The sequence below is a fragment of the Penicilliopsis zonata genome (genome assembly GCF_001890105.1).
Source record: "Penicilliopsis zonata CBS 506.65 unplaced genomic scaffold ASPZOscaffold_22, whole genome shotgun sequence".
Lineage (NCBI taxonomy): Eukaryota > Fungi > Ascomycota > Eurotiomycetes > Eurotiales > Aspergillaceae > Penicilliopsis > Penicilliopsis zonata.
Genome location: NW_019208930.1, coordinates 108,395 through 121,343, shown reverse-complemented (window position 1 = coordinate 121,343; position 12,949 = coordinate 108,395). Strand labels below are relative to the sequence as shown.

The following is a 12,949-nucleotide window of genomic DNA, read 5'->3' as shown; positions in this document are numbered from 1 at the left end:
ATCTCCTTCCCTCCAAAGGGGAGCTTTTTCTTTTCCTCATCTTGTTCGCTGCTTCTTGAATACGCTGCATTTCCTCACTCGATCACCCCGTATCCGAATATTCTCCTTCTTGCCCCTTCTAATGCCAGCAACGATTCACATCTCTTACTTGTCGCTTCCTTCGGCCCCCAGGACAGGCGGTTCTTTCGCTCATCCTGCTCTCCTTCCAAGATGGATCCTGCTTCGCTCCTGTGCAGCATCTGTCCCAAGCAGCCCCAGTTCAGCGACGTCTCGCACTTGCTGACCCACGTTTCCTCGAAAGCTCATTTGTCTCACTACTTCAAGCTCCAAGTCCGCAGCCATCAGGAGCCGGGTGCTGGAGACCTTCTCAATGAATATGACCGATGGTACAAGTTCAACGACATCGCCCGGCTACTGTCTAATCGAATGACATCCAAAGAAGCCCGAAAACGGAGAGTCCAAAGCAAGGCAACGGCCCATGGTGCTACGCGTCCGATCAAAAAGGATACAGACAAGAGGGCTATAAAAACACCCACTTCTTTGCCCGAGTTTCTAGATCCTCGCCTTTCTGATCCGTATTCCCGCCCCTCCCTCCAGGAAGACATCGGGCATTCGTTTGATACTACTAGCTATCCACCGCCATCTACGGTCCCCAAAGCATACTTTAATGAGCAGGATGAGATTCAAACATTAGCTTCGGGGAGTATCATTGCTCCGTCCTGGAAAAGGGAACACGAACTGGATTCTGGAGACGAGAGTCTCTCCATTCTACAGTCAAGTCTTCACTGGCCGGAAACACCCAGGATTCGAAGTAAACTGCCTACAGTCTCCTTTTCGGCTTTCCCAGGGGTGGCTCATGATCCGTTTGTGGATGACAACGAGAATGACGCCAATGGTGAAGTGGACATCGACAAGGAGAGAGCGGACGAAATGGCAAGACTCAAGGGGATTCTGTGGCCGGGGATGGATATCTTCGACTCGGCCACAGAGCAGATGAGGCGCAAACGGAACCAAAAGAAGGATGAGAGCATCCTTAGGATGATGGAGAGGACATCCCTCTGTATCGAGCCTACAGAACTAGTCTTTTCTCCAACAGGGATCTTACGAAGGCAGAGAGTCATTTCCGGAAACGTGGAAGACAGCAGCCCGCTGAAAGGGGAGACCCCTGTTCCCAAACGACGCGCCAGCCGTCCAAAGCGTGGCGCCCTTTCCCAAACTGACCCTAACATTGCACCAGGATGTGTCCAAGGAAATAAACGGGTCAAGAAGGAGCAAGGCCATGCAGTAAAAACGCTTTCTCCCAACTCGTCTCTATCGAGCACCCTCTTTCTCCGAAGCCCGGTTCCACTTCATTCGTTATCCAGTCGCAATGGTTTCTACCCCAGTTCTTACCTTGAAGACGACAACGAGGATTTGAGGCTGTCCATGGCCGTGTCCGAGCCGAAGGCTCGTGGGGGATTCCCGGTCTTTCATGATGAACAACACTCTGCACACAATGTGGGCTTCAAGAATCACCGTTCCGAAACCACCAGTGACTCTTCAAACCCCTTCTTACCCCGGCCAGAAACGTCCGTGTTCAACTCCATGTCGACATTTGCTGCCAGTACATACCCGTTGCGGTATTCTGGGGAAACGGGGCTCAACGCCGCGGGAAAGGAGAACGTCGAGCCTGTGATGAATGGATATGGTAAAATCGAGACACCGGGTCCTTGGCACTCCCCCCTGGCCAAAAGATCCTTCTCGGGGGACATGGGGTTACCGTCTCAGGTACTCTTCGGAGACCTCGGTGGTGTCGAATTTGGTGCCTTTGAAGATCTGTCCGGATACTCTTTCAACCCTTTGGTTGCCTCGTTTAGTCGATTAGCTGCACACGAGCCACACCTCTACGCTCCAGCGAAGACCCCCGAGTACGAACAGAAGCCGGCTGCGCGTATCCATTCCCCCAACGGCACTATCTCCGATATCGAGCATGATGATTTCGAACGACTCTACTTGGATGGAAGCACTCATTAAAAGCAAAGCGGCGTCTAGGCAGTGAGATCCTTTCAGCGGCGGTCTATATTCATTCTTCTTCCTCTTTTTTCATACAATTACCATTCGAGAGCGACATCTTTGCATCATTATTCGGCTTTGAGCATCATTTTTTTTTTCTTCTCGACACTGTCGTCGCTTATAATGGCGTTATCGGGACAAAGGGGGGGTCGTGCTATAGATATCGACCAGAACGTTGCTCGGACCAGTTCGAAGAAGTTCACATGAGCCATGTCTATCTTTTTCTGCTAGCAGCAAGAGATTAATGATAGTTATATACTTTATGGACCTGGCGAATAGAACATTCATTTGTTATTGATCAGTGCCTACCTCACCACCTACCTAGTAGTTACTACTTATAAACTACGTTGAAGATACCGTACTAATTATATTCCCTAATACAGCAAGCGCGCCTCGTTACGATTAGATAAGCTCAGCTCAGCGCGTCTTCAACGCGCGCGTCTTTCGTCCGGCGGCGAACATGGGTGCTTGAAACGGTGTCGGGCAACGCAACGTCTTACCGATGCCGCACAGGACTCGATAGATCAGGGTTTTATTACTCCCGATCTTCAATCGTCGCATTTTGGTTGATTGTGAAGCTTCAACAGAGAGTGAACTCATCTCTAGACTCGACGATACCTTCCTTACCTTGCTCTCGGGCTGGCAAGCAAGGAAGACAGTCCCATACAGCTCAACCTGGACAAACCCATCATTCTCCAGGAGACCTATAAACACTGGATAGGCAGTCATGTCACCACCTCTATCTTCCCAGACGTCGTCCACGTCCCCGAGCCTCAAACGGAAACAGCCGACCATCTCGAGCTTCTTTACAAAGAAACCTTCCAGAAGCGAGGAGCAAGCATCCAGCGAGGCTGGGACTCGCCAGGAGGTGAAATCGCTGGCGCCAATTTCTGCCGGCAAGGAAAATATAGTGTCGGTGGCGAAGGACCATTTGGAAGACGAGGAAGACGAGGAAGACGAGCCAGTTGTGCTCCGTCCGTCCAAGCGGGCCCGAACGAACGATTTCCACCATGAAGACGCAGATACTGGTGCTACGACTGAGCGATCTCCGCATGCCCTGCCGCAGAGTGGTAGTCAGCGTACCGAGCGGTTCAAATTTACAAGCTCTCGAGACCCGACGGATGGCCTGGAAGGGGAGACCGAGCTAGAAAAAAGGAAACGGCAAAAGGAGAAGGATAAACTGCATGAGCGCTTTGTGAAGAGGCTCGGAGGGTCGGACTGCGCCATCGGAATTGGAAGACGACAGGTAGAGGCCGAGACGGTACCGGGGGTAGAGGATGTTGGCGAGGGGGAGGAGGATGAAGAAGCGCAGCCGCCACCGCCTGTGAAGGGGAAAGCCGCAAAGAAGGGCGGCAGCAAGCTGACGCCGCTGGAGAGCCAGGTTGTCGAAATCAAACGCAAGCATATGGATACCGTGTTGGTTGTGGAGGTCGGGTACAAGTTCCGCTTTTTCGGCGAAGATGCGAGGATAGCGGCCAAGGAGTTGAGCATCGTCTGCATCCCGGGAAAGTTCCGCTTTGACGAACGTAAGTCCAGAAAGACATAAACTACCTTCCATGTTTTGTTCTTTATGTTTTCTGCGGAGTGTGCGGAACTAATCGATCTTCCGACCATAGACCCTTCAGAGGCCCATTTAGATCGATTCGCATATGCCAGCATTCCTGTTCACCGACTCCATGTCCACGTTCGACGGCTTGTTGCTGCAGGCCATAAGGTCGGCGTTGTTCGACAGCTTGAGACGGCTGCGTTGAAAGCTGCAGGCAGTAATCGCAATGCACCCTTTGTCCGAAAACTCACCAACCTATACACCAAGGGGACTTATATTGATGATGTAGATGGTCTAGAGGGAAACATGGGTGCTGCCTCGGGAGGGGTGTCTCCGGCGACGGGCTACATGTTGTGCATAACGGAGACGAATGCGAAAGGATTTGGGAACGATGAAAAAGTCCATGTGGGTATCATCGCCGTCCAGCCAGCTACGGGAGACATCATCTACGACGACTTTGAAGATGGGTTCATGAGGAGCGAGATTGAAACCCGCCTCCTACATATCGCGCCCTGTGAATTTCTGATTGTCGGGGAGCTATCGAAAGCGACGGAGAAACTTGTGCAACATCTTTCAGGCAGTAAGACCAATGTCTTTGGCGACCAGGTGCGGGTCGAGAGGGCGATGAAGCAGAAAACGGCCGCCGTCGAAGCACACAGTCACATCTCATCGTTCTACGCCGGCAAGATGACGGCAACTAGAACCGAGGAAGATGTGCAGGCGAGCAATCTGCTTCAAAAGGTGCTCAGCCTGCCCGAACAGGTCACTATCTGTCTTTCAGCCATGATCAAACACATGACGGACTACGGCCTAGAGCATGTCTTCGATCTGACCAAGTATTTCCAGTCCTTTTCTGCGCGATCCCACATGCTGCTGAACGGGAACACCCTGATGAGCCTGGAGATTTACCAAAACCAAACAGATTACTCGGCCAAGGGGAGCCTCTTCTGGACACTGGACCGCACTCAAACCCGTTTTGGACAAAGGCTGCTACGCAAATGGGTTGGACGCCCATTGCTGGACAAAGCCAAGTTAGAGGAGCGGATCGATGCTGTGGAAGAGCTGAAAAGTCCAGAACGGTCTGCTCAGGTCGAGCGTATCAAGGCGCTGCTCAGCAAAGTGAGGAGTGACCTGGAGAAGAGCTTGATTCGCATCTATTATGGAAAAGTGAGTGCTTTTTTCCCCCCCCCCCCCACCCAGTACTCGACTATATGACGCTGACGATAACCACCTTGAAAGTGCACGAGACCAGAGCTCCTTACCGTTCTTCAGACCTTGCAGATGATTGCCATGGAATTTTGCGACGTCAAGTCTCCTGCCGACGCTGGATTTGCATCTCCAGTACTTGGCGAGGCCCTCGCCACGCTGCCCACCATCTTGCAAACCGTTGTCTCATTTCTAGACAAGATCAACATGCACGCAGCGAAAAAGGATGACAAGTACGAGTTCTTCCGCGAGTCCGAGGAGACCGACGCCATCAGCGAATACAAGCTCGGCATCGCTGGTGTTGAGCACGAGCTGCGGGAGCATCGCTCCACGGCCGCGGCGGTGATCGGGAAAAAGGCGGTCGACTATGCTACCGTGGCAGGGATCGAGTACCTGATAGAGGTCGAGAACAACTCGCCCTCTCTGAAGAAAGTGCCCGCATCCTGGGTCAAGGTCAGCGGGACGAAGAAGCTATCGCGCTTCCACACCCCCGAGGTCATCCACATGCTCCGGCAGCGGGACCAACACAAAGAGGCCCTTGCCGCGGCGTGTGACCAGGCATTCAGCGCTCTCTTGGCGGAAATTTCGGCGAACTATCAGTCCATCCGGGACTGTATCCAATCGCTGGCGACGCTTGACTGCCTGCTTTCGCTGGCCGCGATCGCCAGCCAGCCAGGGTATGTGAAGCCGGAATATACCGAAGAAACGTGTATCTGCGTCGAAAAGGGCCGCCATCCGATGGTGGAGCAGCTGCTTCTTGACAGCTACGTGCCGAACGACATCAAGCTTGAGAGCGAGCAGACGCGCGCGCTTCTTGTCACGGGGCCCAACATGGGCGGCAAGTCGAGCTACGTGCGCCAGGTTGCTCTTATTGCAATCATGGGCCAGATCGGATCCTATGTGCCAGCCCAGTCGGCGAAGCTAGGCATGTTGGACGCCGTTTTCACCCGGATGGGCGCGTTCGACAACATGCTTGCCGGCGAGTCGACGTTCATGGTGGAGCTCTCCGAGGCAGCCGACATCCTCAAGCAGGCCACGCCGCGGTCCCTGGTCATTCTGGACGAGCTCGGCCGCGGCACGTCCACGCATGACGGCGTCGCCATCGCCCAGGCCGTCCTAGACCACATGGTGCGGTCGATCCGCAGCCTGACCCTCTTCATCACCCACTACCAGCACCTCTCCCGTATGGTGGATTCCTTCCCGAACCATGAGCTGCGGAACGTGCATATGCGTTTCACCGAGTCCGGCTCTGGGGATGACGAGGAAATTACCTTCCTCTACGAAGTCGGCGAAGGCGTCGCCCACCGCAGCTATGGCCTGAACGTCGCACGACTGGCAACGTTGCCGGCCTCTGTGATAGACGTGGCGAAGCAGAAGAGCGCCGAGTTGGAGGAGAAGATTCGCCGGCGTCGAATAGCAGGCATTGTCGCGGCCGTGGGAACGATGCTCGATGAGCCCGGCATCGGAGATGACTCGTTGTTCGACCGGTTGATCACCAATGCAGAGCAGCTTTAGGTTCAGACTTATTACTGCATGTATATGCATCTACTATCTGTATACTTTTTTAATGCCAGGCCTTATCTATGGATACTGACGACCAGTTCAACTGTTCCTCTTCTTCAGGACCAATTTATGCCTCAGGCAGCACACGTAGTATTGACTAAGCCCACGTGCGTCACCGATAAGAGTCATACCCCTCCAAAATCTGAACAGCAGCTCCGACTTCGTCCCCGCCAACCTTGAACCCATTTCAATTGACCCTGCTACCTGTGAATTGACTGTCAATTACACACTTTTAAATCTTGCCGCGATTGAATTACAATGGATCTCGTCAACCAGTGCGTCAATTGCTGCCGAATTGGGTCTATATATATGCTAATATGCTCAGCCTCGAAGGGAGACTGCTCTTTGCCGTGCCTAAAAGTGAGCTTCATTGTTTTCGCGGGAGTGAGCGATTTTCTGGGGTGACCAAGGCTAATCTGCGAAGAGGGCCGTCTCCAGCAATCGACGCTGGACCTGCTTTCAGGCTCGGACATCCAGTTCCGTCGCGAAACGCGGCTCGACATCGCTCTGGTCAAGAACCTCCCGATTGCGCTGATTTTCCTCCCTGCGGCAGACATCCCCACCTTCATCGGCGAGGGCCGGGTAGACCTTGGGATCACAGGGCGCGACCAGGTTGCCGAACACGACGCCCAGCTGCCTGCCGGGGAGACGTCGGGCGTGGAGGAGATCCTGGATCTGGGTTTCGGCCGGTGCAAGCTGCAGGTGCAGGTGCCCGAGAAGGGACCCCTCACTGACCCGAAGGAGCTGGTCGGCAAGAACGTCGTCACCAGCTTCACAGCCCTGACGGAGGCCTTCTTTCGTCAGCTCGAGGGCGGCGAGCTCAGCACCAAGATCAAATATGTGGGTGGTAGTGTTGAGGCGGCGTGTGCGCTGGGTGTTGCCGATGGCATTGTCGATCTCGTGGGTGCGTTTTTTTTTTTTTTTTTTTTCTCTTCCCTCGTTCTGTTGTTCTCTTAAAGCGGGGGGTTTCCATTTGGACCAGCTGACAACAAGTGTAAGAGTCCGGTGAGACTATGAAAGCCGCCGGCCTGAAAGCCATCGATACTGTTGTGGAGAGCACCGCGGTGCTGGTCAAGTCGCGGAACACCAACAACTCGCTCGTGGAGCTCATCACCTCGCGGATACGGGGTGTGATCAGTACGTTGTCTCTCTCAACCACTGTCGGAGCTTGTTTCAAATGGCAGATACTAATTGGCAGCCGCCCAAAAATACGTGCTCTGCCAGTACAACATCCCGCGGACGGAGCTGGCCACCGCGTCGCAAATCACGCCGGGCAAGCGCGCGCCGACGATCACCGCGCTCGAGGAGGAGGGCTGGGTGGCTGTCAGCTCGATGGTGGAGAAGAAGGCGATCGCCACGGTGATGGACGAGTTGACCAAGGTTGGGGCGACGGATATTTTGGTCTTGAACATTGCCAACTCGCGGACTGGCTAGCTTCTTTCTTTCTTGGGATTGTAGAATTGAAAAGCATCTTGAATACTATACTACATAACTAGTAACTATACATATACTATTGTTATAGTCATGCTATATATGTGTATGGGTATGTATGGGTATGTATGGGTATCTATAAATCGAGTGTACTACCGTTCAACGTTCATACCAACACCTTCACGTCTCCCCCTGACCAACGCACGCAGACACTGCCCGACTCCCTCCAGATCCCCAAGAAGACCAACATGCCCGCGATCGCTCTTGACCAGTCCGTCCTTGATAATCCGGTATCCAGCCGGGAGCATCGCCGCGGAGGCGAGACAGACGCCGTCCCCCGCGGCGAAGGCCAGATCGTCATACGCGTCCTGGCACTGGATGGTTTCGCGCGAGGAGACGCGCGCCCCGTACACGGTTGGCACGGATTTGCCGTACAGCACCGCGAAGGGCGGGTATCTGTTCTGCGACTGGTGGGTGGGGTTGAAGGCCAGCTCGGTCTTGAACTGTTTGATCTCCGCGAGGGTGCGGCGCAGGTATGCCATTGCTGCAGGGCGAGGGATCGTGCATACCTGGCCGATCTTGGTGGTGGTCGTGGTGGTGCGTGGACTCGTCGGCGGGGCGGCCACGCTGTTGACTGAAGATTCTAGGGCGGCCACAGCCTTGGAAGTGGTATTGGGTTGTTGTTCTTGTTCTTGTTCTTGTTCTTGTTCTTGTAGAGCATTATTTTCTTGTAGAGTATTGTGTTGTTCTGGTAGAGTACTTTGTTGCACCTCATTCCCGATCTCTGGTCCGTCCATCTCTTGGCCAAACATACTTGACAGCCGCTTGGGAATGCGCGCCTTGTTCTGCAGCTGGTCGATGAACCCCGTGCCGCGCGAGGCCGACGACGACGCCGGCAGAGCAGGCTGGAGGCACGGGGACAGCCGGTGTGTGTCCCAGGCGTCGGCGGAGAAAAAGTCCACGGGATACTCCTCCTTTGTCTTGCGGTTGATGAAGCACCGGCCGTCCTCGGGCAGGAGGGCGAAGCTGGTGCGGAAGGTGAAGTTGACCTGGGCGGTGAGCACGCGCGAGCTGAGCAGGACGTCGTCGCCGTTGCGTAAGGGTCCTAGAATGTTGACGCAGTGCTGCGGGACGCCCGCGTAGAGCACGCCGGCAAACAGCTCTGGCCGCTGGTTGACGGCGTGGCGGGTGATTAGGCCGCCCAGGCTGTGGGCGATGACAATGGCGCCCCGTCGCTCGGGGGGCATATTGGGCGAGTTGCAGGGGAGACCCTCCAGGTAACGGATGAGCTGGCGGGCCAGCAGGTGCGGGCTCAGTCGCCAGTCGTACCCGTAGTCCCAGACGCGGAGGTCGCCGCGCACGGCGTTGTCGCACTTCTGCAGCTGGCGGAGCAGCCGGCGGCAGATGTCCACCGGCCCGATGTGCGACAGTACGCCGGACGGGATGATCCGCTCGGGCATCGTCTCCTCGTCTTCTGGCTCCAGGCCGACCTCGAGGTCGACCTTGCGCAGGTTCAGGCCTACCTTCATCGGTACCCATAGCTGGCGGTGCGGTGGTTTGGCCGACCGCAGGATCGAGCCTCGGTACCCGCCCATGACAACCACGTCGCCTGTCATTTCCGACATGGCTTCGGAGAGGATCGGGTACAGGCTGGCCGAGTTGCTGCGGGGGGACGGCTGTGGAGATGGCAGGCCACCATTATTAGTAGTAGTAGTAGTAGTAGTAGTGGTGTTGGTGGTGGTGGTAGTATTGGTAGGTTCAGGAACCGTATGACTTTTCACCCCATTGCTAGTGTGATTTCCTCCATTGCTCGTAAAGGAATTCCCCGAAGTAGGAGGATGCATCCGTTGATGCACATCACTCGTAAAAGGCCGGTACCCCCATTCGGTACGAAAGTCCTGCAGATGCAGAGTCGGCATGCTAAGCAAGCGACTGCTGGAGTCCTGGAGACTGTCCTTGATCGCCTTGAAGCGGCTGTTCACCTGCGAGTGGATGTTTTCGTACCGTGGCCGCTGTTCGAGCGACGACGCGGTTGACGAGGCCCGCAGGTATAGCGAATGGTCCGACGCCGACCGGTGAAGACTGCGCGGGCGACCGTTGACCGACACGCTGGGGCGGCGCGTGTACGAGTGTTTGGCCGCGCCGGTCGCATCGAGACCCTGCAAGTCCGGGACCAACTCGTCGGTCGGGCTATGATGTAGGTTTGAGCATGATCTCCAGAATCCATCTGTCTGCTGCTGCTGCTGCTGCTGCTGCTGCCGCGGTTGCTGTCGCGGCGACTCCTCGTCCGAGTGGCTCGGCGATGTGTTACTAGACAAATAGCCCTGGCGATTCTGGTTTGACGACGAGCCGGAGCGGAATGCCAGCGTCGAGCGTTTGGCTAGCGATCCGAGGTCCGGTAGGAACTTCTTTTTCAGATTAGTGATCGCATCGCCAGACCACGCGCGCGATCGCAGAGGCAGGCCGTTCTTCAGAATCGACCGAGTGAAGCTAGTCCGTTGGCCGTCCTTTGGTTTTGTTGCTGCTGTTGCTGCTGCTGACGTTGCCGCCGTTCCCGACGTCGTTGTCGCGGGAGGCTTCGCGTGCGATGTCTCCTCCGATGAGCTCTGAACGAGCGACTCCGGCTCGGCAGTGATTTCAGGAAGAAAGGTGTTCTCCTTCTCCCCGTCGTCGTCATCCGGGATGGTCTCGAAGAAGCCTCCGTGACGTTCCATCATGCGAGTCTTCTCCTCCGCGGGAGTCCGGCGGGCCTTCATCCGGCTCTGGGTGCGACTGATGCTGACGCCGACCATCTCGTCGGCCTCATCCTCCTGCACGAGGTCGACGGAGCGTCTCGCCGGGTCATCGCTGTCTGAACCCGACAGGGTGTTGGTGTACTGCGGTTCCTCCATGATAGCTCTTCACCAACGATTGCCCTGGCACCAACAAACCCGTAGAAAAAAAAAATTGTCGCTATAGCGAGTTCTGAGCCGAGCACAATTCCATCACAGGGCCAGAAAAATAATTCCTCCCGAAAAAAAGCAACGTGTAGTTATTAAAATATGGAGAGAGAGAGGAGGGGTTCTCTTCTGCCCAAGCGAGGTTGTCGTCTTCGTCGCCGTCGCCGTCGCTCTCTCGCTCGTGGGAAGATCGAGTCAAGATCTGAAGCGGGAGTGTCTACTGTAAGAAAGAAGCCAAGTTCAGTCGCTCGAGCTGTAGAGACGTCAAGGATTTATCAGCAACAATCCATGACAGTTGACGAGAGGAAAAAAGATCCACTTGGGGTGTGGGCACAGCCTCCGGCAGCTCCGGAAGACGACGTTTCGCAACTGTTGGTGACTGACGGAGAACGGCAGTTGGAGGCGTCGGTTAGTTTAGCTGTCTGCCTGGATAAGAATACGGCGAAGAGCTCAAGTCTGTAAGACGCAGTTTGACGGTGCTGCTTGAGGACTGGAATACTGTAGTATCTTGTATCTGTACGGGGTCCTGCTAATCCGAGTGAGATTATAGCACGAGTATGGAGCTATACTAGTACATCATCTGCTCAGCACTAATGCTGTAATAATATGGTTCAATTTCTATTTCAAATTTCTCTATGGAGATAATAATACGAATACTAATTACTTACTCCCTTATAGTTACACCATGATGTAATCTAGATCGTGCCAAGATGTGGAGTGAACATGATCGGCGGTTTATAGATCAGAATAGACTCATCCATCGAGTATACAGAGTACTATTCTTCAGTAATCCATTCTCTAAGAATAGATTACTTTGATCCTCGCAGCTCCCCTGTACGGATCTCCTGCTCGCCCTCGCGCGCAATTGCCTCGTTCCTCGCTGCTCCCTCGCTGTGGCCAAACGTTTTGTCTACCGCCGCGTTGAACGTCCCTCGTACCGATTCCCCGGCGCCCTATGCAGTATACAGTCAGAATAAATAGGAATGGTAAATGTGGGTATGAAATAGGAATGGGAAGAACAAGAAGAAAAAGACGTACGTGAAGACCGGCTGCCATAGAACGAATATTCTCTGCAATACCGCCGCTTGTTGAGCCCTGTTCATCGGCTCTGTACACGGTCGGACTCTCTGATGAGTCGTATCCGGCTTCCGAATCGCGTTGCTCGGTTTTCAGGGAGTCACCGACGTAGCCGGCCCCTGTTGAAGGGTTATACTTGGTCTGTGCCGGGTCGTACTGTGCCCGCGTGTCGGTGCGACCGGGTACCCCCGGTACACCGGTCGAGGAAGCTCTCGGCGGAGGAGGAGGAAGAGTTGTAGAGCTGGTGTCGACTCCTGTTCGGTCGGTGGGTGCGCGAGAAGCAGCGGAGCCCGTCTGGTTGGTTGTCTTGGTAGTCATGGCGCCTGTCTTGCTGTCGACGCGGGGGTCGAGCTTGTTCATCAGCGACGACTCGTGCGGGCCGTAGTTGGACGCAGACGACGGCGAGGGGAGCTGCTGCGTGGTTCCTGGATGGAAGTTGCCCGAGAGAGTCGTCCCAGGGGCGTACTGGGCGCGGTTGTTCAGGTCGCTGTCCACGCGCGGGTCGAGTTTGTTGGCCAGGTCAGACCGATGAGGCCCAGCAGTCGTCGGGGCAGGGCCGGTGCGAGGGTCAGCAAGACTGGCAACACCTCCTACCTTGGTCTTGGGGTCTGTGGACATGAATCAGTTCAAGCTTTGATCTCGTATACCTAGGTATGTTCTGGAGAAGTTCTGATGTGGCTGGTTTGTCTGCTAAAGGTCCGCCATCATCGTTATAGTGACGTCAGGTTGACCTCAAGGCCTGCCAGATGATTGTCTTTATTGTCTTACGATAGTTATTATATACTACATTTAATCTAGAGAAGAATGGTGCTTATACTCATAACCAAAGGCTATAGTGGTACTGTGCTGCCTCAGTCCTCCTCATGGAGATTCGACTCCAGTGGCTAATCTAGACGAGTGACTGCCACCCATGTTATAAGGATCTCTATGAAACTATCCATGGTAGTCATACCAAAAACAGGTCAAGTTCTTGGGCTTCACTGGAACCGTAGGTTGCTGCCTGTGCTTGATACTTGAATGAGAACATTCACCTGAGAACATTCACTTGATTCTTCTCAGTAATACTTCTCAGAAATCTTTCTCATAAATCCTTCTCAGGAATTTCTTCTCTCGTACTTCTCCGATACTTCTCTCA

At 54.6% G+C, this 12,949-nt stretch overlaps 4 protein-coding genes across 4 annotated transcripts; 3 read left to right on the top strand and 1 right to left on the bottom strand.

The window, feature by feature from the left end:
- Nucleotides 1-210: 210 nt before the first annotated feature.
- Nucleotides 211-2,281, top strand: ASPZODRAFT_104204 (hypothetical protein; the record flags this gene model as incomplete). Its single annotated transcript, XM_022720854.1, has 1 exon — nucleotides 211-2,281. One exon carries the CDS (start codon nucleotides 211-213, stop codon nucleotides 2,011-2,013), a length of 1,803 nt encoding a protein of 600 aa, XP_022577438.1. The 3' UTR covers nucleotides 2,014-2,281.
- A 498-nt stretch (nucleotides 2,282-2,779) lies between these two features.
- ASPZODRAFT_75362 (hypothetical protein) lies at nucleotides 2,780-6,319 on the top strand (the record flags this gene model as incomplete). The annotated part of the gene is made up of 3 exons (XM_022730044.1): nucleotides 2,780-3,578; nucleotides 3,669-4,765; nucleotides 4,838-6,319. The coding sequence occupies 3 exons, from the start codon at nucleotides 2,780-2,782 to the stop codon at nucleotides 6,317-6,319; spliced, it is 3,378 nt and encodes a 1,125-aa protein (XP_022577437.1).
- Nucleotides 6,320-6,625: 306 nt separating this feature from the next.
- Nucleotides 6,626-7,801, top strand: ASPZODRAFT_154907 (hypothetical protein; the record flags this gene model as incomplete). The annotated part of the gene is made up of 5 exons (XM_022726148.1): nucleotides 6,626-6,642; nucleotides 6,693-6,727; nucleotides 6,792-7,271; nucleotides 7,367-7,504; nucleotides 7,566-7,801. 5 exons carry the CDS (start codon nucleotides 6,626-6,628, stop codon nucleotides 7,799-7,801), a joined length of 906 nt encoding a protein of 301 aa, XP_022577436.1.
- A 149-nt stretch (nucleotides 7,802-7,950) lies between these two features.
- Nucleotides 7,951-12,432, bottom strand: ASPZODRAFT_75313 (hypothetical protein; the record flags this gene model as incomplete). The annotated part of the gene is made up of 4 exons (XM_022730039.1): nucleotides 7,951-8,507; nucleotides 8,559-9,474; nucleotides 9,565-10,696; nucleotides 12,185-12,432. The coding sequence occupies 4 exons, from the start codon at nucleotides 12,430-12,432 to the stop codon at nucleotides 7,951-7,953; spliced, it is 2,853 nt and encodes a 950-aa protein (XP_022577435.1).
- Nucleotides 12,433-12,949: the final 517 nt, after the last annotated feature.